At 54.2% G+C, this 27,471-nt stretch overlaps 1 protein-coding gene across 1 annotated transcript; it reads left to right on the forward strand.

The window, feature by feature from the left end:
- The first annotated feature begins 67 nt into the window (after positions 1 to 67).
- Positions 68 to 25,938, forward strand: LOC113956152 (wiskott-Aldrich syndrome protein family member 3-like). The gene is made up of 9 exons (XM_027662388.1): positions 68 to 96; positions 11,118 to 11,276; positions 12,686 to 12,820; positions 12,913 to 13,066; positions 13,391 to 13,508; positions 13,710 to 13,885; positions 14,287 to 14,529; positions 15,087 to 15,469; positions 16,322 to 25,938. The coding sequence occupies exons 2-9, from the start codon at positions 11,144 to 11,146 to the stop codon at positions 16,477 to 16,479; spliced, it is 1,500 nt and encodes a 499-aa protein (XP_027518189.1). The 5' UTR covers positions 68 to 96; positions 11,118 to 11,143; the 3' UTR covers positions 16,480 to 25,938.
- The last annotated feature ends 1,533 nt before the right edge of the window (positions 25,939 to 27,471 follow it).

A 27,471-nucleotide genomic window follows, 5' to 3' on the forward strand; every position in this document is an offset into this window, starting at 1 on the left:
GGGCGAGGGCAGCGGGAGCGGCGGCGGCGGCCGCAGCCCCGCACGGCCCCGCACGGCCCCGCCGCGACACGGCGCGGCCCCCCCAGCCCGGCGGAGGTGAGCGCAGGGGGTGCGGGAATGACGCGGCACCCGCAAAGTGGGGGGTCCCCGTCCCCCCATGTGTGAGGTTGCAGTGGGGGGACACCGCATAGGGGAGAAGCTTTACAGCCTTTTTATTGGGGTCCCCTGTGGCTTTGCATCCTTTTTGGGGGGGCATCTTTGAGCGAAGGGGATCCCCCGCCGCTCTGCATCCTTGCATGGGGGGGTGGGGGATCCTTTACCGCTTCGCATCCTTGCGTTTGGGGGGGACATCCATCCCTTTGCATCCTTGCGGTGGGGAGGGTCTTCCTCCCTTTGCATCTTTGCGGGGAGGGGGCGGGCCGCTCTGCATCCTCGTATTGCGGGGGTGTCCCCCCAGCTTTGCAGCCGTGCAGGGGGGTGGGGGCTGCCCTCCATCCCTTCCCGTCCTTGCGCTGGGAGGGGGCCGTCCAAGCTGCTCCGCATCCTTGGGCGGGGGTCCCTCCACTTTGCGGCTATTCACGGTGCGGGGGCGGGGGATCTCCGGCGTTTCACACCTTTGCGCGGAGGGGAGGGGGTCAGGCTGCTCTGCACGTTGTCATGGCGCGAGGGAGGGATGCCCAAAGCTCTTGGCACGTTGGGCCTCTCTGCGCCCTGGCGATGGGGAGGGGGCGTGTGTGCTGTCACTTTGCATTCCAACATGGAAGGGGGGGTACCTGGCTGCTTTGCACCCTTACATGGGGGCAGCGTGGGGGTGGGGAGCATCACTGTACATCCTTGCATCTCGGAGAGGGAGGATCCGTCATCTTTACATCACTGTGGGGGATAAACTGGGCCCGCGGTTGCCTGTGCACCTACAGCCAGTGCAGGGCAGGGCTCATCACCCCCTGGCTGGGGAATGAGGGGGCTATGGGGGGGCTGCAGTCCGATGTGAGGCTGGGGGTGTGGAGGGGACAGTGCTGAGCAGGGCAGAACCCTGGTGTCACCTGTCACGCGTTTCCCCCCCCCCCCCCCAGCCTGGTGCCTTCTTTGGGATTTGGGCCCCCCCAGATTTGGAAGCCCCCTTGCTGGAGTCCCCAGCCGGGGCGCCCCTGTGGGCAGGCTGCAGGTAGGCCCACACCCCCAGAGGTGCAGAGCCTGGGCCTCCATGCTCAGTGATTCAGCTACTTGCAGGGAGCTTTAATTTTATTGCTGAAGGCTGGAGTTCTTACTGCCTTGTGGTGGTGTCGGAGTGATAAAATACCCGTGGATTAAGATGCTTTCTCCCTGAGTTTGTGGCTGTTTTGGGGCTGCCTGGAACATGGGAATAGCTGCCGGATGTGCTGCCGGATGCGCTGCCGGACACGAGCCGGAGCAGGGGGGCACAGCACCGGGGCTGTATGGGCAGCTCAGCATTGGCAGGATTAATAATTCATCTTCAAAACTTCAGTCTGCCAAGGCACACCCCTCGTGCTGCAGCTCATTGGATTGTAAGGAGATTGCTGGTAGAATTTCATTAAAAATGGCATTTTGGTGGCATTTGTGTATCTCAGGAGCTTCCACTGTGACAGACTGGAGGAAGGTGAATAGGGGAGGTTGGTGACAGCATCAGTTGGGCACAACTCCTCTGGCAGCCAGAAGGTTAATGTGCACCGAGCTCTGCTGTCGCAAACGCAGAGAAGGCAAAGGGCTCTTACCCAGAAGCAACTCAGATCCCAAATGTCCGCTCCTTTCCCCGGGAGCTAAGGCCCACAGAGAAAACTCGAGATGAAGCATATTTTGCTTTGAGCTGTCATCTCCCTTGGCCCACTTCTGAACCAAAGATGCTCATCCTCCATTTTATGGCAGATGACAAGTCAGCCACGGATGCCAAGATCTTGACAAGTTACGAACAACAGCCCTCAAGCCAAAGTGGTAAGAAACAGAAAAAGAAAAGCAAGAATGCTTTTCTGCAGAGCTGCTCATCCAAAAAGGCACCCTCTGAGCTGCACCCTGCAGGCGAGAGCCGCGGCATTTCGCACCTCTCTGTGAGCTGCAACCAGCTCCTGGGTAGGATCTGCCGCCCCCACTTCCCCAGATCCACCTGGATGTTTGTAGGGAGCAGGTCCAGCAGCGGTGGGAGAAGCCCCCGTGCCACGCTGTGCAGGGAGGGCCGGGCACACGGCCCTGCAGGGCAGCGCGGCCGGGCGGGCTGGGAGTGCCTGCTCCGGGGCTGGAGCTGCCAGGCCTGCGGCTGTGCCCACAGCCAGCGAGTGCTGGGTTTCCAGAAAGCCCCTTGCTGCTGGCTGAGGGTTTCCTGGGTTTATCAAAGCGCCTTCTATGCTGGGGAGAAAAAGGCTGGTTTGTTCACCAGCGTCCTGCTCACACAGAGCAGCAGCAAGCAGCAGAGATCCTTCTGGTAATGAGCTGGGCACAAAGTGGAAAAAAACCCGGCATTGGAAATTTTCCTTTGGTGATGGAGTCATTAGAAACAACACATGATTCCTGGGCCAGCAGGGATCTTTTCCAGCCAAAACAGAGCCGGGATCTGTGCTGTGTTCCCACAGCCCCATTCCCTGACTCCTCTGAAGATCAAGGCAGCATCACTGCTCCAAGGCAGGAGCCACACGTGGAGCAGCCAAAGGATGATGGAGGAGGATCATGCAGTTTCATCCACACATTTGCCCCCACCTTTTTCCCTTCAGCATTAGGGTATCAGCGTTGATGTATTTTTTTTTTTACATGGATTTAATTTGTATCCATAGCAGAGACAGAGCCAAAAGGTGGGGGTGGTGCCACCGGGGCTGGCAGCAGCTTCTGTGGGATGGGAAGGACCTGATGAAGTGGCCCTCAGCTCCATGACCAGTGCCAGGGGCTACTGAGGGCTCCCCATTTCTGAGATATGAAACAACAGAACCCAAACCCCACATCAACTAAACCCCAAGGAAAAATACTGCCTGAAAACCCACTTGCAAGAGTTGGGGTTGCTCAGCCTGGAGACGAAAAGGCTCTATGGAGACCTTATTGCAGCCTTCCAGCACCTGAAGGGGGTTTATAAAAAGGAGGGAGAGCAACTTTTTACAGCGGCAGATAGTGATGGGTCAAGGGAGAATGGATTTAAACTAAGAGAGGAGAGATTTAGATTAGATATTGGGAAGAAATCCTTCTTTGTGAGGGTGGGCAGGCCCTGGCACAGGTTGCCCAGAGAAGCTGTGGCTGCCCCATCCCTGGAAATGTCCAAGGCCAGGTTGGACAGGACTTGGAGCAACCTGGGCTAGTGGAAGGTGTCCCTGCCCATGGCAGGGGGTGGGACTAGATCATCTTTAAAGTCCCTTCCAACCCAAAACATTCTGAGATTTACAGCATTTGTTCATCATATAACTGTAAAAAACCCCATCATTTAGATAAAAACCACACAGGAGCCTGTTTGTTTTAACCCATCCTTGCAGCAGGACGAGGTTTTCATGCTAACCCCAAGGTAACAAGGCAGTTGCATTTATGACATCCTCCTAAGCAGGGCCAGTGCTGTGGAGCCCAGCCCTCAGAGGTTTAGATGCAATTTAGTCAAGTGCTGTTCCTAGAGCTGAAACATTTTGCAGCAGAAAGGGAAAAAAAACCCACCAAACTCCACCAACTGTGGCATTTACTAATAAAGCTCTTGGGGAGTATTTTTAGCTGTGATTTAACGTTGTGTTGCACTTTGCTGTGAAGTGTTTGCTTGCTGAAGCCTCCTGGCAGTTGCTCCCCGTGGTGGAGCTGCCTTTGGCTGAGCTCGCAGAGGAGGAGCCACAGATGGGCCGGAGGAGAGGTGCGGGCAGCACTCCCGGCGGGGCGGGAGGTGTGCCTTCCCGGTGGGACACAGGTCACTGCTCCAGCCCCAACCCAGGCAGCCATGGAGCTCTGCCCTGGGGCCAGCCAGGCATCCAGCTCTCTGCCCCCTTTGGCTGGAGGGCCTGACCCTTTCCCCACGGCTGCAGCTCAACCCAAATCTGTTCTTGGCTGGCAGCAAATATCCCTCTGTGCCATCCAGGATCAGGGCTGAGACCTCTCAACTCGTTTCACACGTGCTGCAGGAGCAGGGAGTCCACAGCCTTCCTTGAGCTGACACCCTGAGGATGGGGTCCAGAAGCAGCATCCCACATCCTGGGGCTTTGCAGCCCCCAAGGCATTTTGCCACACGGTACTTTGCTGTGAGATGTGCTGACCCTCCAGCGGGCCTGGGCTGCTTCCCATGGCCCCAGACCACGTGTAAAGCCAGACTTCTTTGGGATGCAGAGGTCTCAAGGAAGGGGCAGGCAACGGCATTGCTTCTCCCATCCCCCTCAGTCTCAGTGCCATCCTGAGAGTTTTCCTTCACCAGAGACCTGCCCTCTGCTTTATTTTAAGCAAGGGGAATGCTTGAGATCCAGATGGTTTTAATATACTTAATGAACCTTTGGACAATAGCTGTGGAGCAGTGATCACCTTCCCACAAAGCACTGACATTTGTCATGCTGGTGGTGTTCATAGGCATTTGAGCTGGCAACAAATTAAGAAGTGGTTGCAGATGCATTTCATAAATCAGAGCAGCAAGTCCTTGTGGTGCAGCTCATGCTCCATTTTGTGGGAGTAAATCAGCAGATCTGGCCCAGCTCTAGCAGGCGGGTTCCCTGCACCACAACAAGCCGCCTGCACAGTTTTTGCTGGGTGATTTTTTTTTAAGACAACAAAGCTTCAGCCTCTGTAGGCTACAGGCTCTGCTCTACCTCCTGAAGATGTTCATGGCCTACATCAGTCCAACATCTGGCATTGAGAAGTAGGAGTTTAGGGCCACCTGAGCCAGAGGTTGCCCTCAACCATTAGGTGGCTGCTTGTGGCCCTATCTGTCCTCTGCAGGCTTGTCCTGTTGCTCTTTGAACCATCCCACGCTGATTTCCAGCACACTCCATGGCAGAGTTCCACAAATCAACACCTCGAGAACCTGCTGCTTTCACACCTACCACCTATTTCTGTCTGCTCAAAAGCATCACACCCCCCCAGATCCTTCCAGTCCTCTTCTGTACCAGATCCATCCTGCCAAACTCCACAGGACCAACAAGCCCAGCTGAGTGTCGCCTCTGCCTCTTGACCTTTCCCTGATTTCAGAGTCAGGGGTTTTGTTGCTCCTTTAATATTTCAGGACTGCCTTGTGTCTTCCTCTTGTCCTCGGTCCTTCCTCACCTCACCATTCCCAGGGTCCTGTAGCAAAGCAAGGTCCTGAGCTGCAAGATCTGACACTTCTTGTTCATCTGATACTCATTTGTAAATTTTTTGTTTGAGGTTAATAGATTTTCCAGTATACCACTTGGGGTTTTTGCACTGCTCTGGCTCCTGGCATTCAACCAAAGCTTTTGCTCCCTTGCAAAAGCCTCCAGTCCCTGGCAATGCCTGACCCTCAGGGCTCAGCATTACCCTGGGGAGCCAGATTTGGGTAAGAGCTTTGACTGCAAGGGCTGAACAAATGGACTGCCCCAAAGCTTGTCCCAGAACTGAGCTTAGTGCTGGGCTGACCCAAACTCCCAGTCTTGAAGTTCACCACACACTTAACCCACATTCTTCCCAAATCCAAGCTCAGGGTTTTTCTTGACTGACATGTAGTGAATGTCATTCCTGCTGTTCCAGGCACCCCCCAGCTGGTGGGATGTGTGCTCCAACACTGCCACACGAGGTGTTAGAGAGCCCTCAATGGCTGATTTGATTTTGCAAGTGGGGGTGTGCAACATGGACATCTTTCCCATCAGTGCTGCTCATCTCTGCCATGGCTCCATTCCCAATCCAGGTTTCTCCTGAAGGGAAAACCCAGCCATAGAACACACCCCCCAAAATGTTCTTCTGCCCCACTGTGGCCCAGAGAAGGAGGGTGGCATCCAGGAGACTTTTACCTCCTGTCTCATGAACAAAAGCGGGGTGCCAGATCTGGGACTGGAGATATCAGGCACTTACCAACCCAAACGTCCATCACAGGGATTAGCTAGCACCTGGGAAACCTGTTGTCACCAACTTGTTCCTCCTTGACATTTAGGCCACTTTGGACCTTGCTGCAGAGTTGTAAATCCCAGCTCAATCCCCTGCCCAGAGTGTGAGTGGGTTTGGGGGCTCAGTGGGGGTGAGGACACAGTTTTGTACATGAAAAGCTGTAGCAAAGAAAATAAGAAGCAATAGCTGGACACAAAACTCTTCTCTTTGGACCCTCTTGCAAAATGAAAACTGTTTTTCTACCCCGATGGACTCCAAGGATCTAAGCTGTCAGATGTGATGGCTGCTGAGGTGAAGGATAACATCTGGAAGGAGCCAGCTGTAGGAGTCACCTCTGGGCCAGTCCAAATCACACTCCCAGTCTGGTCTGCAGGGACTGGGGGCTACCAGTTGGGGTTCAGGGCAGCCCTTATTCCCCAGAACTCCTTGATCTGGGAAAGCAGGGGCTGCTCCTCAGTAGCACCAGCAACTCTGGATTTGGGATGCTGTGAGCAATTGGTTGATTGTTCCTTGGGAGAAACCAGTTTCTTAGGACACAAGATAAAGCTCATTTCTGGTCTCATCCCCTCCCCTGCCTGCACCTCAGCTGATCTACGCTTGGGCACAGTGAGCTGGATGTGGTTCCCTGCCAAGTTCCTCTGCTGGTTTGGAAAGCGAGTGGGAAGCTGGTGAATCTCCTTTCACATTTCCCAGTACAAGATTTAGTAATTGACTCTTTCCACTGCTGGAGAGAGGAGCTGAGTGATGGGAGAATCCCCACAGTGTGCCTGTACCATGACAGGAGCTCACAGGAAGTCCCTGACTGGTCCCACTCCTCCTGCCTTCCACCTCCAGGAAATTCCTGCTGATTTTGTGGCTCTTATTTTCCTCCTCCTGCAGCCTGACATTACCTCCCACTGAGGGCTCCTCACTTCCACGCAGGAGACAGAGCAAAACCTCGTGGATGTAAGTGATACCAGAGCCTGGCTGATGTTCCCAGACCCAGTGGAGGAGATGCTCACCCTACAACACCATCTCAAGAGGGTTTGGCTGGTTGAGGTTGTGCCTTTGACTCCCACATCCAATAGAGCAGCCAGCACCTGAAGAAACAGGGACCGTCCCATGAGGAATAAATAGGAGAAGCAAACCTTGCTGGGGGTGGTTGGAAAAGCCAATGTGACCACCTAAACCCAAACTGGGGGGTTACAGCATTATCCCAAAGCAGCTGAAAGGTGGGATTGGAGGGGACATGCTGAGCTGGGCAGGGAGTGCTGCTACCCATGGCTGGGGTCTCCCTGTGGCCTTGGAGCTATCAGCTGCATCTCCTGATGCACCCTCAACTAGAGGGGAAGGAAAGACCCAAACCCTCCAGGGCTGGCACATTCCCTGAGTTACAATGGGAGAGGAGAGCAGGAGCAGGGCAGGAGGGAAAGAGCCTCCAGCCAGCCATCCCAGTGATGTCTGTCCCACGGCAGGACTTTAGGAACTCCATTTCACATCCTCTGTGCCGGAGTTGGCATTCTGCAGCAGAGCCCAGCCCAGTGCTACCTGTCAGGGTCAGACACCTACACCAGACCTGGAGCAGCCTGGCAAGGTGGAAAACCCTTCCTGCCAGCCATCCTGAGCATGGACACCAAGGCCAAACATCCCACCTGCCCTGGATCAAGCACGTCCCCCCCCATCAGCACTGCTGTCACCCTGGCTGTGCTCTCCCAGCTCCAGGACAAGGTCACCACAGTGCTGTGAGCGAGGTGCCACCCCAGCCTCGCTGCCTCTGCCCTTACTGGGGCACAGCGGGGCCGGGGCCATGGGGGAAGGTGAGGGGGAGCTCAGGGTAACCCCAGAGCAGGAGCTCCCCAGCACCCCCCAGGGCCAGCAAACAGCAGGCAGAGCAGAGTCTGGTGGCAGGCCCAGGGCACCCGGAATGAAGGGACCAGGACACAGGTCCAATGCTCACTCTGAAGATTGTGCCAAACCCAGGAGTTTCCCCGGTGCCAGCACCTACCCAAGGCAGGAGCAGGACCAGAAGCACAGCTGAGGACCAGCAGCTCTTTCAGAGCACTCCCAGCTGAGTTTGAATAACCTCCTGGGCCATGGGTGGGGTCAAGGTCCCAGGGGTCTCAGATGAGGCTGATCAAGGCCATCAGGGGCTGGTAGTGTCCATGGGAATATGTCAGTTTGGGCCTGCAGCTTTACAGATGGGGCTTTACTGGGGCAATTTATTGGTCTGTACTGGAGGTACCAAAACATGATGGTGGCCCATGGTGCTGAGCACTGAGGTGGGGGCTAGGATGGTCCTATGTATGGAAGAAATCATTAATAGCTCTAGGCCTGACTGTCAATGTTTGGACTTCCCCCTCTTGCACCAGGGAGCCAACCCTGCTCCCAGGAGATGCCTGCCCCTGGGAGCCCTTTCCTGAAGGTCTGAGGACCATCCACCCTTAATCACCCCCTGAAAGGCTTGGAAATTACCAGAACTATCACCAAAAGCAGAAGCCCCTTTGCTGGAGCTCTGGCTGGGCCACCAGCTCTCAGCATTTGTGTGCAGCTGCTTGGTAAGTGTGAGCAAGATGTGCCAGGAGGGATAGAAATTAAGTTGATGTCTGTGGGGCTGTGTGTAGCCCATCCTCATCCAGAGAACTGTGGTCCCCTGAGTCAGGACGGGCCTTGAGGGCACGCACAGGTTTTACATCAGAAGTTGAGTTTCAAGCCAGAAGTCAGAGGTTTGGTGTTGCTGGTGCAGCAGGTTGAGAGAACACTTGTCACCGGAGGGGTTGGCAGGGGGTTCTGATCCCTGGGTTCCTGTTACCTGCCATTAGTTGGGCAGGGTTAAAAAGCAGCTTGGCCAAAGTTGCCTTTCCAGGCTATCCAAGCCTAAAAATGTGTGCCCAGTTCCTCCTTGGTTCCTCCTGCTGCAGGCTCTGAGTCTTGTTTGGGCTTTTTAGGGGTGAGATTAAGGGGATTTTTCCTCTCCAGGGATGCTCTCCCATGGCACATTCCCAAATGCTGCTATCAGGCCCCTTACTCACCTTCTGCCTCTCTGCAAGTCTGTCCCTGTGGGGAAGTTTCAAACCACAAATCCCTTTTTTTAGTTCGTTCCACTCTGGGGTCCCCACGGGGGCTGGAGGAGCGGGTGGCCCCAATTCCCCCCGGATTCCCCGTGAGGGACAAAAAGCCCTGGGTGCCGGTGGCTGTTTCCAGCGGCCGTGTCCCAGACGGGTGTGAGAATGGCTCTTTGTTCCCTGTTTCTAATTGCTGGGCTCGAGCAGCTCGTTAACAGCGCTCCCTGCGCCCTCCGGTCCCTGCAGCCGCCGCTCGGGGGGAACCCCCGCGGGGACGTGCCGGGGTTCAGCCGCTGAGGGTGGATTTCGGGATGACACATAAAACCAGCTCAAAGTGAGCTTGGGGTGAAGCTGCCGGCGTTGCTCAGCTCTTTATGCAGCCGAGGGGGATCCAAGGGGTGCCAGCGGGCTGTTCATGGCCCGAGCAGACATCCATCAACAGACATCCAGAGTCTCCCCTGCAAACCCTGCTGGCAGAAACCTCTTGCTTTTTTGGGCGCCAGGGGCGGTACCAGCCCCACATCCGTGTGTAGTGAGTTTGGGGAGCGCCGGAGGACACGCGGTTTGTTTGCTCTGAACCCAAAGCATCGCAGAACCCTGCGGAGGGCTCAGGGTTCCTTCCACGGTGCCCCGACTGGTCTGGGGCAGAGCAGAGCCCAGCCCTGTCCATACAGGCCTGGGAGCACAGTCAGCCCTTTGGGAAGCTCCATATGAATGATTTAGGAACACGTTTTGGATTGTTTCGTGGAGGGAGCTTGAATTTGCATTTGAAAACTGCGGAGGAGCTGGTAGTGCTGGCGGGGGGACGGGAGCACTCGCCGGGTGCTATCAATGGGAAACTGTTCTGTCGAACGCTGCCAGGGCCAAAAAATGTGAACTCTGCAGATTGCTGGCTCGGTTCACGGGCAGAAGTGCTGGCTCCCATGTCGGCACCCGGCGGCGCCGCTCCCGGCGATTAACGGAAGCTGCTTTTCCTTCGCTGCCAAAGTTCTGTAAAGATGGGGTGGATGAGGGGTGCCCGGGATGTGAAACGGGAGGATTCCACTTGCTGCACTCGGGAGCTGGGAATGCTGCTTGTGCTCTCTGGTCCCTATCAGCCCGGCGGTCAGTTTGCCTTCACAGTGGGAGTGGAGCTGAGTCCGGATGCACTCCTGTCACCTCAGACCCCCTTGTGCAAACGTGTGGGGTCACTGCCTGTCCGTGTCCCAGTCCTGGGCTGCAGCACCCCAGAAGGCATCACCGTGGTTAATAAATGCTCTTTTTTTGCCTGTTTTCCCAGCCTGTTTCCCACCACTCTCCCTTTCCATCAGCGGGATGACCTGCCCCCAGCAGCCCCCACCCCGTGGTGCCCATCCTTCACCCTTCCTCCCCAGCTCCCATGGGTGCTCTTGCTGGAGATGAGACTTTTGGGTGAGGGTATCTCCCTACATCTCCTTGAGGCCCAGAGAAAATGAACCATGCCCAGTTCAGGTGGAATGGCAGCAGAGCCAGGGGCACCCAGACATGCTTGAAGGGACACCCAGAGATGTTGGGGGGGCACACGGGGATGCTGGAGAGGCACCCAAGGATGCTGGGGGGGCCATGCAGGGAGCTGGGATGAGCTGGGCCCAGCAGCTTGCCTCACTGTAATGTGTGCACAAATAAAACCCTGGAGAGCTGGCAGTGAGCTGGAAATAATGGCATTACAAGCGCTTCCTTGCTTCTGTTTGGGCTGGATGAGGCTTTTCGGGGCCGGCAGAAGGGAAGCAGCACATGGGGGTTTGCTCCTGGTTTGAGCACCGCTCTGGAGGTGAGGGGGAAAGGACACAGTGGCTTGGCAGGAGAGCACAAGGGTAGGGACAGGGCCCTGGTGTGGTCCTCACCTCCGTCCTGGCATCCATGTGCTCACCAGCACCCCAAAGTTTGCACCCACAGAGCACCTCCGACTTGGGAAAGTCCTGCTGCTACCCGCCGAGTCCCAGCACAGGCAGGATCAGTATCCTGGGCAGAAAGCAGAGGGAATGGGAGGACAAATAGGCAAATGGTAAAATGTATTTTCTTTGTTTCCTCTCTTTCTTCTTATGCCAGGAGAGGCGTGAGGGCTCTCGGGCAGGATGCCACTGGTGAAGAGGAACATCGAGCCCCGGCACCTGTGCCGGGGGGCTCTGCCCGACGGGGTGACGAGTGAGCTGGAGTGTGTCACCAACAGCACCCTGGCTGCCATCATCAAGCAGCTGGGCAGCCTCAGTAAGTCATGGCACAGCAATCTCAGCGTGGGATGGTGGTGGAGTGCTGGGTTGCTGGTTGGATGCTGCTGGGATGCTGCAGTTGCTTCCTCTGGTTCCAGACACAGAGAAACAGGGGCTATGAGAGCCATGTGGACTGCAGCCCCTGCTAGTTCGGTGGGAATTTAATTCAGCTAATTGAAAATAGGAGAATGCTCAGGGCCAAGCCCAAACTGGGGATTTTTTGAGACATTTTAAGACCCATTTTCCTCCCACAGCTGGTCTGTGCAGTAGGGGGCAGAAAGCCTCCATGAGCCCCTTGCTTCTCCACTTGGCCAGAAATAGGAAGGTCAGGTGAAGGTCTGAAATACTCCAACCTATGCTTTTTAATGTGGGAGCTTTATGAGGAAGAGAGGTCTATATAAAAGGTCTAAATCCTCAGCTGTCTTCCTTCCCTGCGACTTATCTCAGGGGCAGACAAGAGCACACCAGTGTGAAGGTTTAATAGGGACAACCTATTTCACTGCTGAATATCCAATTTAAAAAGAGAGAGAAGCCCAGGCTGTTCAGGGCTCCCCCTCTTCTCTCCCACTCCAGAACTAGATTCTTCTCTAAAATACTCCCAGAAAAATAAATCCTGTGTTTATGGAGCTGCTGGAAGTGACACGGGTGCCCAGGCCATGGGTACCTTGTCCAGAGGAAAAAGAAATCAAATAAAAATGACTGAGTTGGGTGAATGGTCTGAGAAGGTATTAAAGATACCTTTTTTTTGGGTGCTGCTTGATATGTGGGTTTGGAGGAAACTGAGGATCTGAGGTGCTGGGTTGGAATGGATGCTGGGATGGGCTGGGTGCTGGGATGGGTTCTGGGATGGGATAGGGACTGGGTTGGGATATGGGATAGGATGGGATGGATTGGATGCTGTAGCCTACAGGTGTCAGCAATGCTCTGCCAGACTCCTTGCTCAGCCCCACGATAGGAATAGCCCTAATAAAGAGCTGTTGTAGCAATGGATAGAGTGCTGCAGGAAAATAACTGCTAAAGTTGTTATAAAGTTAATATAAAGTTATTATGAAGTCACAGCTTCTCCCTGCTGTGGAACTCTTCCTGCTGCCCTGCTCCTGGTTTCCCACCTTCAGGGCTGGATTTCCACCGGCCATGTTATGTGATGGTCACTCTTTTGGCTCATCTGTCCTTGTGGATCCAAAGGCTTTTTGGGATGCTGTGAATGTTCTGTGCCCCTGTGGGTACTGAAAAGGATGCTTGAGGGTGTTCGTGGGGGTGGTGTTTGTGCTCCCCTCCCTCTGTGCAGGGCTTTGGGAGAGAGTGAGGCTCAGCTCCCAAAAAAACAAGGCTGTGAAGAGCATGGGGCCACTGGGGAGGTGTGTGTGCAGGGGATGGGCTGGTGATGGGCACTGTGTCCCCTGCCAGGCAGGCACGCTGAGGACATCTTCGGGGAGCTGTTCAATGAGGCCAACAGCTTCTACATGAGGATGAACTCGCTGCAGGAGAGGGTGGATCTGCTGGTCATCAAGGTGACACAGCTGGACTCCACCGTGGAGGAAGGTAAGAGCCTGGGGCTGTTTTGGGGTGACAGCCAGGACATGTGCTCATGGCTGAGGCCACCTCTGTACCCCTTCTCCTTCCTGTGCCCACAGTTTCGCTACAGGACATCAACATGAGGAAAGCCTTCAAGAGCTCCACGGTGCAGAACCAGCAGGTTGTGTCTCGCAACTCCATCCCCAACCCGGTGATGGAGATGTACCAGCGCTGCGACAAACCCCCGCCGCTCAACATCCTCACACCCTACAGGTACAGGCACATCACCTCCTGGGGAGAACAAGGGGGTCCTGGGGCGTTCTTGGGAGCCTTTTCCAAGAGAGGCATCAGGTGTGCACCCCATTTGCTGCTTGATGAAGCCTGAGAGGCCAATGTCTGCAGTTGCTGTGCCACCACCCCCATTGTGAGGGCGGTTGGGATGGGTGACACCCCCAGTGGTACTACGGGTAGTGACCTCTGTGTTGGACATGTTCCTGGTGGGACAGCAGCTCACCGTCATGGTTGTACCAAAGCCCATGTGCAGGGGAACGAGTGTCTTCTCCTGTGGTTGATAACTTCTCCCTTCCCAATGCTCAGGGATGACAAAAAGGATGGCCTCAAATTCTACACCGACCCCTCCTACTTCTTCAACTTATGGAAGGAGAAAATGTTGCAGGCAACAGAAGATAAGAGGAAGGAGAAGCGCAGACAGAAGGTAACGGGCAGGTGGGGGACTCTGAGGGGCTGGAGCTGGGGTTGCTTGGCACCTGGGGAACAGTCACCTTCCTGTGCATCCTGTGCACTCCCCTCTACTGCATCAGGTGCATCTCCTGGGGTGGGGTGATGCTCCCTGGGCACTGCTAATGGTCCAGAGGAGCTGTGCTGGAGGTGAAGCTGTGGCTCTGTGTGCCTGCAGGAGCAGCGGCTGGTGGAGGACTCCACCCGGGAGGTGAAGAAAGTGAGGAAAGCCCGGAACCGGCGGCTGGAGTGGAACATGATGGCGTATGATAAAGAGTTCCGGCCCGATAACAGGTTCTCACCATCCCCCTATCACATGGCGTCATCGGAAGGATCACTGTCCCCAGATAATAGGCAGGTTCTACCTACTGCACGTTCAGCTCACCGGCTCTGCTTTGCTTTGCTCTGCTCCGTCTGTGGGGGTTCGTGTTCCCGCAGCAGGGTTGGGGTGATAAACCGAAAGCCCCTGGTAGCTTCATGAGAGTTGGTACCCCCAGGGTGCCATCCTGGACCTCAGGAGCAGCCTTGGCATTGGGATAAAATCAGAGCACTTTCCATTTAGCAGTTATGGGCAGAGAGAGTGGTTCAGCTGTGTTGGTGTCCTCCTCCCCTCTGCTATCTCTCTGCTGTCTTGTACATCTATATTTTTGTGTCCATTTTTTGTTTTGTTCGCTCAACCCCAAAATACTCCTGTACCCCCCCACCCCATGACCCCCCTGCCCCAAGTACAACAGTGGGGTTTCTCCGTGCTGCAGATCCTACGCGTCGGACGCGGCCGACCACTCGTACCCGGCGAGCCCCAACCACCCCGCGCAGCTGCTGGCCCCGGTGGAGCACAAGGAGGGGGTGCTGGCCCCCCCCAACCCCCAGGAGCACGTGTACCGCCCGGCCCCGGGCAGCCGCCAGAACAGCCTCAGCCGGCTGCAGCAGCCCCACGTGCCGCCACCGCCCGAGGCCGTGCTCAACGGGCCCAGACCGCACCTCGTCAAGGATTACGGGTAGGGCTCCAGCCCTCTGGCTGGGTGCAGGGGTGCCCAGGGGAAGGGAGGCTTGGCGGGGGCCTGATCCCCCCTTTTCTGGGCTGAGGTAGTGAGGAGAGCCCTCCTCTGTGGCTGTTGTGGTCCGAAACGGAGATCCAAATTAGTCAGGAGTGCTTTTGGGGTAACCTCATCTCAGGGAAAAGGGGGCTGGGGAGGTTTTCCCCTGGAGTGTTGGCCACCTTCCTACCTCCTCATGCCCCATAGCCCTTTGTGCTGGCAGAGCCCTCCCACCTCTCTGGCCCTGGGACAGAGCTTACCTGGGGGTTCAGAGTAAACCAAGCTAGAGTGGAGCCTGTTGGGTGCCAGGATGGGTGATGGGTAATGGATGCTGGAATGGGTGATGGGATGGGTGAAGGATGATGGGTGATGGGTGCTGGGATGCGTGACGGGATGGGTGATGGGTGCTGGGATGGGTGATGGAATGGGTGAAGGGTGCTGGGATGGGAGAAGGATGGCTGGGTGCTGGGTTGGGTGCCATCCCTCCCCATACCACTGACCTGTGCCCCCTGTTGCAGCCCTCAGCCGGTGCCCATGGCCGAGTACTTCGTGCCGCCGGCCCCGCCGCCCCCACCACCTGTCATCCCCTCGGCACAGACGGCCTTCGACAGCCCCATCTCGGCCCCCCCTGCGCTGGCCCCCGGTTCGGCCGGGCCCCCCTCCTACACGCCCTCGCCGCCCCCTGCACCCCCCGGCCCCTACTCTGCGTCCCCGCCGCAGGCCGGCCCCATGGGCCCCCCGGTGGCCCCCCCGCCGCCGCCCCCGGGGCCCCCGGCGGTCTCTGCCTCGCCGGCGCACTCGGCCTCACCGCCCGCCCCCACCGTGGAGCCTCGGAAGCCACAGATCCCGCTGATGCCCATGAGCGATGCCCGGAGCGACCTGCTGGCAGCCATCCGCAGGGGTGAGGGGGCAGCAGGGTAGAGGCAGTGGGAAGGGGGGGACAGGTCCCCACAGTGTCACCACAGGGGCAAAATACCTCTTGGAGTAGAGTTGGGGAAGCATCGGCTTCACCGAGTGCAAGATGAGGCCCCAGGTGGAAAGGTGAGGGGTGAAGATGGTGACACCCAGGTGAGACCTGAGTTGGGGAATGAAGTGCAGTGCAGGGTGTTGGGGAGAGGCTGGAGAGTCATTGCCGGAGGTGGAATGAAGCCCCACAGATCACTGGATTCCTTTCAGGCTGTAGAGGATGATGTGCTCCAAGGTCTCTCCCACTTCCCCTTCCTGCAAATCTTGAGGTCACATAATAAATTTAACCTTCCAGAAGGTTCAACCTCTTCAGGTGAATGGAAGCAGAAAAGGAGTTTTATTCTCTGATAGAGCTTTATAATCACACACATTACATTATTCATAGAATCACAGAATGGTTTTGGCTGGAAGGGACCTTAAAGACCATGTCATTCCTGCCATGGGCAGGGGCACCTTTGCTATCCCAGGTTGCTCCAAGCCCCATCCAACCTGGCCTTGGACACTTCCAGGGATGGGGCAGACACAGCTTCTCTGGGCAACCTGTGCCAGGGCCTCCCCAACTCACAGGGAAGAATTTCTTCCCAGTATCCCATCTAAGCCTACTCTCCTTCGTTTAAAGCCATTCCTCCTTGTCCTACCAGTCCTATGATCTCATATAGCTTTGTAATGACCTACATCCTCCTGCCCAGGGCTGCAGCCATCTCGTTTCAGCCAGTACTATATAATGGGAGGATGCTGCACATCGGCTGCGCTGCTCCTAAAGCCCCTCCCCCTTTTCCTACTGCAGGGATCCAACTACGGAAAGTGCAGGAGCAGTGGGAACAAGAGGCCAAGAAAGAGCCTGTGGGCAATGACGTGGCAACGATCCTGTCGCGGCGGATTGCGGTGGAGTACAGCGAGTCCGACGACGACTCCGAGCTGGACGAGAATGAGTGGTCAGACTGAGGGGCCCCGGGCTAGGCTGGGCTGGGCTGGGCTGGGCTGGAGGAGACCCTGGCTCTGCCCCGGGTGTGTACAGGCGCCTCCCCCACCGTCACCGACGAGCGCGGGCGGCCCCACTCATCCAGGAGCTTTGCTTTTACAATTTGTCCAAAACCCTGCGGGCAGCAGCAGCACTGGTAGGATAAACCTCAGAGGCAGTGAGACCAGACATTAGCAGCACCTTCACGTTTAATGACTTCCAAAATTCTCTGAAGGCAGGTTAATAGGATTGCTCCGGGTTTACACCTGGAGCAGGAGCAGAGGCTGGCCCTGAGTGTGCTTTGTGCGAGGAGGGAGCCCCAGAGGCAGCAGTGCTTTTCCAGCTGGAGGGTAACTGTGGTAACGAGTAGCTCCTGGAGAAGAAACCTGTTTGCACAGCTGGTGCCACCATGGGAGCTCAGGGATGGCCCTGCATGGGCCTGGGGACCCTCTGCTGTCAGAGTTTTTGGGGTCAGGCAGCTCCAAAGGCTGCCCGTGAGCAGGAGCCTCCTTCCCCTGAGGGTGATGCACCATGTTTAGCAGCAGCTCCGTAGGGATGATTCCCATCGTACTGTCACTCCCTGGAGAATCACAGAATGGTGGGGATTGGAAGAGACCTTTAAAGCCCATTGAGTCCAACCCCTTGCGATGAACTGGGACCCCTTCCACTAGACCAGGCTGCATGAGAAGACCAAGGTGTTGGTGACCTGAGCCTGTTTCTGTCCTTAGAACTGGTTTTCTGGGAGAAAAGGGTGAAGGCAAGGCTTATATGGCTGGCAGGGACACACAGCCTTGTCTTTGCCAGCGAAGGATTAAGGTGTCCAGGGAGCTTCCCCAGACCCAGCTCTCCTTGGCCTTAATGTGACACCATTTCAGTGTTATTTGAAAAAGAAAAAGAAGTTAATTAGACAATCTGCTGCTTTTAGGTAAACTCTTAGCTTACCCTTTGCAGCCCCACATACTGTGCCTGTACAACTGAGACCAACTCAGAGCCAGGCACTGGTTCCCCTTCCCTGATCCTGCCCCATTCCCTGTCTCACAGGAGGGTGCTGATGGGGGAGCTGGAGAGCCAGGCCCCTACCACAGCACTGAAAATACCTATGCTCACATCAAAATAGAGAGTGATTCACCCTAGACTTTTCTCCTCCCTTCACGGAGGGAGGAGGCACAGGGAGGCAGAGAGAAGGGGTGGGGAATACTGAAAATATCACAGGTGCAAAAACCTGCAGAGAGCTGGGAGACATTTCCCATGAGTGGAAAATGGGCCAGGACCAGCTGTGGACTTGCCAGAATGGTGTCCCCAGGCCCTCTCTTGTTTTCCCTTATACTACGAGGCTCTGAATGGGGGAAAACTGAGGCCCCATGTTGCAGCTCTTCTGGGGAAAGCCTGGGCTCTGTGCCTGCCTCTCTGCCTCTCCCAGTAGCCATGTAGGTGATGGCTACAACAGTAGGATTTTGACTCTCCAGAAGCAACTAGGCCAGTAAAGGAGGTGGGAGGGTACGGCTGGGACCCAAAGGCTCATCCTTAAGTTCATAGAATCCTAGAGTGTTTTGGGTTGGAAGGGACCTTACATCTCACCTCATTCCAATCCCGTGCCATGGGCAGGGACACTTTCCTCTAGACCAGGTTGCTGGTTCCTCACCCTGAGAAGTGCTGGTGTTGAACAACACCCCAAACATCTGCTCATTTCCCCTGGTGAGAAACTTTTCATGGCCAGATGTGGTGAATCCTCTGCCCAGCTGCTGAGAAATGCCCCCAGGAGCTCTCCTTTCTCTTGGCTGCCACAAAATGGTCTCTTGTCCCTTGGGAGTGACACCTCCCACATCTCCACACCTGGACTGTGAGCTGTGGTGCCGAGTGGGCTTGAGCAGAGGGGCAGCATGGATGTGGGAGAGGGCAAGAAGCAGAAGTGCAATAGGATGCATGGAATAGCTCATCTACAAAACCCAGGGAAGCAGGGCTGACCAAAGGAGCCAGGGAGACACAATGCACCAGGAGGTCAGGAAATTCCTGATGCTTGGTGCTCGCCAAGAGCTCTCGTTTCTGATGTAGACCCTCTGAAACACAGGGAACTGGCTGCAAAAGCTTTTGGCCAAAGCCTGGCCAAGACAGAGAGCCCCTGTGATGGGCCTTCCTTGGGAAAGCAGCTGGGATTTGACCTGGAACATGTTCAGAAGGAAGTGTTGTAAAAATTCAGAGCAACATTTCAGCAGATTCCTGGTGGTATTTATTGTGGAGCGTTATTAACGTAGACACAATCGTAATCCTGTTTGTGTGTGAAGAGAAAGTGGATTTATTTGGATGATTTAGAAAAAGTAATAAATTTTATGAGGGAGAGAGAATAGCAGGGCCTGGGGGAGCTGCTCTTACCTGTTATGGGGGTCAAAGGGCTGCAGAGTCAGTGTGGGGAACCAAGTGGGGGCTCAGGCAGAGCTGAGTCCCACCAGCCCTGGGAAAGGGCTCAGGGACACATGGGACTTGCTTGTCCCTTGGATCTCTGACTGGCCCGATTCTGCAAAGCTGAGCCAGTCCTGGTGAGAACTGGAGAGTGGTCGAGTGCCCCTGGAAGATCAAGCCCCTTCTTTTCATGCACCAGTTGCTTTGTGTGTGTCACATTGGAACTGTGGTCATTCTGGCAGGACTCTCGTGTGTGGCAGGTCAGGACTGTCCCTGTAGCCTCCCACTGCCCTGTCACCTCCCCGCAGCTGTGCTGCACTTGGGATTGGCAGCTGTCAGTCAACCCATACCAGTGTCAGGGGCGATGCTGTTCCATGGCAAAGCGCTTGACAATCAGAATGGCTTGGATTGGAAGGGACCTTGAAGGTCATCTAGTTCCCTCAGTCCTTGCCTGCCCTGTGCACAGGCCACATCTGCAGAGTGGGTGTACAGCTGGGAGCCTCAGGAGGGCAGGTAGCAAGGCTCCCCTGCCCATTCTTCCTCACTCCTTTATGTTCTTCCATCATCCTCTCCCCTTTGGACATCCCAGCACATCCTCACCATTCATATTCTGCTTGCAATCTCCAGCCCTTGATAACACAAACACATTTCATGTGCTCAAGTCCAAAGCAAGTCAGCAGGACCATAACCTCCCAGCATTGCCCATTGCTTGAAAACATCATGATCCTCCTCTTCCAGGGATCTGAACTGCCATGGCAGCCCTTAAGCTGTCCTTATAGCAGGGATGGGGCTGATCCCCCGCCCCATCCTCATCCCAGCGAGATCTGCAGCAGAGCTCATTGCTCAGCTTTCTGCTGTAGCTGGTGGAGAGGTGACCTGTGTAGTCAAGGTGGGCTGTAGAACCCATTTCTGGTCGGGTCACAGTGATGCTCTTCCCAACTCTCCCAACAGCACCACAAGGCAGGCAAGCACCCGGAATTGCTAAGGTTGGAAAAGACCTCTAAGATCATCCAGTCAGACCATTAATACCACACGGTGGCACTGAGAGCCCCGATCTCATGACACAGCCACTGCATCCTCAGAACCTTCACCCGACAGTTCAGCCATGCTGGAGCGTGACCAGCTTTATTTTAGGCACATTCATCTGCTTTTTGCCCAGGTGACCTATGAAATCCAACAGAAGCAACACCAGTTCCTTTGCTGGGCTGGGTTGGCACTGCTGGAGTTGGTTGTGCCCCACTCATTAGCACTGTCTGTCTGACCCACATGCTGCACACTCCATATTTTGTACATATGTGCCTATTGCCAGATATTCTTCCCAAAGTAGGCCATGCTGCGTTACACAACCTGAAATGCTCAAATCCTCATGTGGGCTGATATAAAAGTGAATATTTAAATATTTTATCTAGCTTGGCAGACATTAAAAAATCCAATCCAGGTCACAGATGATTGAATTTCTCCTCTCTCAAGAGTACCAGAATTGGGCTGAGGAGATTCTCCTGTATATTGAGGTATCATGTTCCATGTTAAAATATAGCAGTGGCATTTCTTTGCCAATGGATAATCATGGAGTGCCAAACATTTAATGAGCCCAACTGATCTCCTGAGAGCTCCTCTTTCCATTTTATCTGCTTTCCCCTACTTACCAATTTATGGGCATAGATTAAAAATAATAAATATGACTGCCAAGGGGGGGAAGAACACCCTGAGTGCATACAGATGGATTGGGCTAGAGTCAGTGGAACAGTAAATAAGCCAGTTTTGTTCTGCTTGGAGATATTAACGGAAGGCTGTGGTCCTTGAGCTCCATCAGGAACCTCTTGGACATCTCTGGTTCATCTAAACACGGACACCGTGGGGACCAGCATGTCCACGGTACATCTGTGAACCTACACCAGGTGTGAAGTCTGGTCTTGCTCAAGTTTCTGAAGGTTGGTGGAAGTCTAGCAGTGTTCATGCCTGGCCTTGCACTCAGTGTCTCCTTGGGTTAGAGGGACCATTGGAGCTGGCTCTGGATGCTGGTTAGAGGTGTTCTGAAGGAGGAATGGATTGGGTAGTTTCTAACTTTGCACCCTGGGAAGAAACCTAGAGAGGAGTGAGCATCACATGCCATGAGAGCTCCTGCTTCTGCTGATGTTTTTTCTGGGGAAGGTCTTGCTCCTGGTGCAAACATGAGGCTGAACATGAACTCTCTTCTCCAGAGAGCTCCCTCAAATTTCCTCCCAGCAACTTTTTCATCTCTGTTTCCCTTTCAAGACACCCAACAGCCTGAACAGAAGCTTGGGGACAGAGCCTGAATTTACACCTCAGCTTTAATGATAAATGGAAGTTTTGCTTGGAGGGAGGCAGGTTGTAGCACCAGAGGTGGTGTTTTGGAAGGTGCATTCCAGAGGTCCATGGCTGGCAGGAACACAGTGCCATTTCCTCGTGGATGGACCATGTTTGGCCATGGGAAGCGCTCCCCATCATGGGATGCTGGCAAGGGGAGCACAGGCTGTTCTTTTCACCAAGATTCCTGTTTTCTTGTAGTAATAGTTATTTAGGGATAAGGTTTTCTCAGCTGGAATGTCACTTTATAGATTAAAAACCCAAAACAAATAAGGGCAAGGAGTCTGTCCTGAGGAGTTTACAGTCTACAGCAAAGACCATATAACCTGCACTGCACTTTAGGAGCCTCAAATGCTCACTCACCCATGAATTTACTCTCCACTGGGCAGCAGGACCTCAAGGACTGTTGTCCCTTCCTTAGGTGACCCCATGAGCAGCCCCATGACCACATCCCCCCGCTGATGTCACAGTGGGGCTCTCCTGCCCCTCCACTACTACCCTGCAAAAGTGCCTGAGCAAAGTCCAGGAGTGCCAAGCCATGCTGGCTTTGTCCCTGTGCTCTCAGGGTGGGCCTTTCCCAGTCCCCACACAGCTCTGCTCTCTGGGATGGCCATGGATGTGATGGGAAACGTGCCTGGATGCACCACTGCCTGCCAAGACTTAGAGCTGCCCATCAATTCACGTGGTGGCCTCTGAGCTCATGCAAAATGTCCTCCTTCGGACACTTAGAAGCCAAACCTAGAGTTGGATGTATTTTGATCTGTTTGAGAGTCAAAGGATGTGGGGGGGTTGTGAATCTGGTCTTCCTTGGACAAACTCCAGGTTTTCTAAGATTGTTGTCTCAAGCTCTGCTTTCTCCAGGTAAAAATTGAGCCTGGATTTTGCTGGGGAAAGGAATGAAAAAAAACCAAACAAAATTCCCAGTCAGGAACTTCAGTGAGGTTTGCCCCAAAGCCTTCAGAACATACCCACAGGCAGGGTGGGGGCAGGACACCATCCTGGTGCTGTCACAGCTGAGGCAGAGCCTGCAGCAAGGGATGGGCTCTCGGTGAGGGAAATCCCCAGGCAAGATCTGGATGGAACATGCTTGGCCACAGAGTCCCCAAAGGCAGTACTGATGTGACTTTATCCATATTAATGTCTGGGTTACAGACTGGCAGGACCCTGAGGCCACAGGCTCCTCCACAGTGCTGTGTGATAGCAGAGCAGGGATACTTCACCCCCCATGGGCATCTCCTAATAGGGATCTTTCCACAGGTTTCAGCCTCCCAGAGGTGCCTCTGTAGTCTCTTGTTCCTCACAGGAACAGGTTCAAACCTGTTAACCAACGACCTGTCAGTGTTGTGAGCCCAAGTGTGTGGGAAGTGAGCCTTCCACTGCACACCTTTCCCGTGGTGGCAATGCCAGGGCCCTGGGCTGGCCCTGGGGGACTTTCAGCCCCAGTGGCAGCTCCAGCACTTAGTTCTGCATAAAGTATTAAGAGTGCAAAGAGGAGTTAAAAAAATAGAAATAAAATAGTCCAGCATTTTAGGTTGCTTTTTCTCCCACTGCTCTGAACAGGGAAAACCTCAGGTGGGTAAAACCCCCTGAAAAGCCACAAAGGCCAGTGGGGAAAATAACTCTGTTCTCCATGTCAGTGAGAGACTCGGCACGGGAGTAGTGAGTTGTGGCAGAAGGGAGCTGAGTCAGATCTTGGGGAAGGCTTTGCCAAGGTAAGGGATGGAGAAACTCTGAAACAGGCCACAAAGGTTCTGCCTTGGGAGGGCTTTGAGAAGCAGGTGGGCAAATGCCAGAAAGGAGCACTGCCCATGACCTTGTTGGGGGCCAGGGAGTGGTGAAGGTACCCACAGGGCATCTCTTCAAAACATGTTTGTAGTTCTGCCTCATCCCATCCTTTGGGTGTCCCAGCCCCAAAGCATCTCCCACCAGCCAGGGCAGCTGCTGGGGCTCTCTCTTGGTTTTGGTGTTAGCCCTTAAATGCAATAAAGATAAAACACCTGAGAGGGAAGAATGTGAACTGAGTGGAAAACCAGGGCATGCAGATGTTACTGCTGTATTTCCCTAGTTAGAAGGCAGCAGCTCCAGCAACTTGCTCCTCAGGACCCTTCATCGTCTGCAGCTGCAGTGGGTAAACCATGCTGGTAAATTAAGGTGGAGATTTTAAAAGTTACTCTTTGATTTGGGCTAGCTCAGATGAGAAATCTAAAAATAAAACACAAACCCCTCCCCCACAAAACTAAAAAGCAAACAAACAACTTACATGTGATTTCCAGAAGGACAATTTGTTCTGTTCCCTTCCCCTGGACCTCGAGGGAAGGTCAGACCCAGCAACACTTCCCAGCTATCACCAACAAAATGAAGCAGGTCTCACCACTTCCAAAAAATCACATCCTGAGAAAACAGTATTTAAGACAAAGCAGTAAGAACCTCATCACAGTGCAGCAAGGAGAGGGGTCTCTTATCACCCTAGGAGGTGCTTTTGACCCTGAAGGCCCTTCCCCAGCCCAAGTGTTTGAAATCCTGTTGATTTTCACCTCTTAGCAGTGCTGGTCCATGCCTGACACCTCAGCTGGGAACACTTACACCATAGCAAGTAATTTCTTACCGTGGAAAAGGCAACCATAAAAGTCTGTCTTTGAACCTGGTGATGTTCCTGTGATGCCCATGGAGGAGAGGATGATTTCCTGATGGCAGCAGGAACAGCTTTGACACAGTTCTGCCAGGTTTTCAAAAATCAAACTGTTATGAGCCTCAACACCCCCTTCACTGCCCCGCCCCTCCCCAAATTTAATTTTATACTGAGATGTTTCAGGTCTACCTTTAGTTCTGGCCAGCTTTTATCAAATGGGACCATTCTCGGTGGTGCTTTTCATCTCAGATCAGAGCAGACCAGAAAAAGAAAGAAAATCACAGAATCCCAGAAGGGTTTGCTTTGGAAGAGACCTTAAAGTCCATCCAATCCCACCCCTGCCATGGGTAGGGGCACCTACCACTAGACCAGGCTGCTCCAAGCCCTGTCCAAGCCACTTAAGTCCCCACCCAAAAACATCCCCAAACAAACCCCTTTTCTTTGAAATGCATTTTTAGGAGGTTTTGGGGCTGATGGCTCCTTACCTGAATAGACTTCCTTAATTGTGGGGCTCTTGACCCTGGGGGGATCTGAAGCAGGATGTCCCCAGCACAAGTTTGGGTTGATGCTGAGCCGTGCTGGCACTTCCCTCCCCTTGCTGTGGGATGTGCCCTGTCACACCAGGGCTCGTTCCCACTGGGAATGCAATGGGGCCGCAGTGGTGTGGCAGCTCCTTACTGACACAAGTGCCTTTCCTGGAGGTCCCCACAGGATTCCTGGGGTGGGTGGTCTCACTGTGCTGGGAAAGGGCAGCGCTCACCTGGGGTGGAAACCTGGACCTGCCCAGACCCCAAGGTATCCTCCGGGAGTCCTCCTTCCTGCACGGGGGGTAGTTTGGGGAGCTGGTTTTGGCCAACCCAAGAAACCTGCTCTGGCAAACGCACATCTGGATGCACATGCCAGGGACAGGGGCAGGGACAGTCCCCGAGAGGACACGTGAGGAGTGCAGGGAGGGGACAAACCCTGTCCCCCCTTTATTGTGGGACGTGCCCCTGCTGGTGGGTTTGCTCCAGAGTAGGTGCATTGCTGCTGCCATGGACAAGCCTTCAGGCTGGAGAGCCTTCCTCTTCCTCCTGCTCCTCGTCCTGTCCCTCCCAGGGCTGTGGGCCAGAGCCAGCTGCTGCAGCAGGACAGGAGCCATCTCACGGCCAGGTTTCCATCCCCTTCGGAGTGAGGCCAGGTGCTGTAGGAGAGTCATTTTGGGGGACACCGAAGACAGGTGAGGATCATCTCCTGTGCCCTGCACCCAGCAGGCTGGGGATCAAGACACCTCAGGCGCCCCAAACCTCCTCTGCGCTACCCAAACTCAGCAGCTCTGAGCCAGGGAGACCTCGTGGAGCACCCGATCCTGCTGAAATAGAGCATCCACCTCGAGCTGGACATGTTAAAAGCAGTTTTCTCCCCTTTTGGCACTGACTGATCATACAAACAGCCTGGAATCAGAGCTCAGGCCAATCTTTGTGGAGGTTGGCTCCAGCTCTGCAGCGGTGGCACAGTGGGGACAGGGAGGTGCCAGCCTGCATTGGCTTCCTGGGTGCTTCCTCAGCATCCGTGGGGCTGCCCCGATCCTCCTGAAAAAGGCCCATTTTTTAATAACAGCAGAAGTATTGCCCATATCTCCTGTGATTTGTCATTGGATAGAAGGAGCTGATGGGAGACAGGCATCTCTCCCAAGGGAGGGTCACCTGTTCCAGGCCATAATTGATTTCCTTAGTTCCATAGCTGAGATTAAAGAAGGAGATGTTCACTGTCTGATGGGGTCTTTAACCATGTGCACTTAGTCAATAGGTGAGTAGATGTTGCTGCCTGTATCTATCTACCCTACCCAGTTGCTACGTGTGAACAAGTGTATATCTCCCCAGTGTTGTGGGTTCTGCCTGTGGTGACACGATGAGGGAAGGTGGGGACTCCTGCAGCTTCCTTCTGTACAGTGTAGAGAGGAAACCTGGAACAACCCCAGGCACCGCTTGTAACTACATTTGTTCAAGAAATGTCATCTTAATCCCAAACTGTTGACACTTTATGCATGTGCTAATGAAATTTAAAAAGAAAAAAAAAGAATTAATAAAGATTTTAAGAGGTTACAGTAGATTTGGGTTTGGCTTTTTGTCATCTTGCCCTCGCTGGGTCCTTTGGCTGTGAGTTATCAGCCCTGTGATATTCCCTCCTCTATCAGAGTCTGGGACACAGAAGAAGCAGCAGAAAGCTGTGATCTCTTTATAACCCTTCATTTGGAGAATCAAGCCCTCAAAGATCAACTAATTCCCATGGGTGTTTAATCCCTGACTCCCTAATCAGAGGGTAGAAAATGGCTTGCTGATGGAAAAGCCTCCATCCTCGTGCTTGGAGGCTCTGAGCAGTAGGAGCTGCTCCCTCCCAACCCCTCAATGTCTCGAGTGGTTCCTTTTCTCATCCAGCTCATCCTGACCCAAGTCTCGGGTGAGGGAAAGCAGAGCCCTGTTCTAGACTTACCTCAGCTGAAATAAAAACACTGGCACACACACAGTATGGCACATACCTGGGACAGGAGCCCAGATCTTCAAATGTTTTAATTTTAACCCCCTATTTTTGGATATCCTCTTGACAAATCACTTTAACAGTTTTATTTACAGTAATAAAAATAAATTACTCTTACAGATGAATGTATAATATTATACACAATAGAGATACAGTGCAATAACAGCATTGATTTGTTTTCACTCGTTCATAAAGTGCATCAACGGGGTTTGATTTAATCATAGGTGAATGATAACTGTACATTTTTCTTTGAGATCAACTTTCCCAGTCAAGTTAAAAGGCTCATGAAAACACTGACAGCAAGACAAGTCGCTGCCCTGATTGCTGAGGAATGACCTGGTTCCTGGGGAATCAGCTGGGATGGGAGGCAGGGGATGGGGTGATGGGTTCCCAGTCTGTCTGTCCGTGCTGTGGCAGCGGCTCTGACGGACACGGAAGCCTGGCCAGCCTGACCTGGGGCTCAGAGCCCCAGGGGGTGACTGGAGAGCAGGACTGGGCTCCGGGTGAGTCTCCAGCTGGGCTTTGCCACCAGAAACTCATCCCTCCCTCCAGGCTGGAGGATTCACTTTGCAGGGAGGATGCTCTGTATGCTGGGGGCTGATGTATTTTGTCCTGCTCACATGGGACATCAGGAACAAACCCAGTCCTCTCAGTGTGTGATGTAGAAAGGCCAGGCAGAGCCTAAGGCCTGGCTAGAAGGACAAGCAGTCAGCACTGTCTCATCCTCAGCCAGGTACTGACCAGCTGGAGAAGAGCTTTCCCTGGGACCAGCTTACTGTTTTCCAGCTCCCAGATCCTGCAATAAGGCCATAAACCTGTGCTTGTGGTTTCAGTGCCCAGTGACACAATATGCTGTCAGACATCCAGCATCCTGCCCACGGCAGCATCCTCCAGCCAGGAGGGGATAACTGGGGGGGGTTTGGCATCAAGCAGAGTTTGTGAAGGCAACTATTACCCTTGGAGTTGGAGACAATTTAATCACATCCCTCAAAGTCAGGGACAGAAGAGCTTTGGCCCACCTCTTCTGATTTGGGTCTTCTGTACTGAAAACCCCATTTTATCTCTATAATGCTCTGTATTGCCGAGATTTCCAGTGGGAATGGGA

This window comes from Corapipo altera, unplaced genomic scaffold (genome assembly GCF_003945725.1).
Source record: "Corapipo altera isolate COAL_440 unplaced genomic scaffold, ASM394572v1 326, whole genome shotgun sequence".
Classification (NCBI taxonomy): domain Eukaryota; kingdom Metazoa; phylum Chordata; class Aves; order Passeriformes; family Pipridae; genus Corapipo; species Corapipo altera.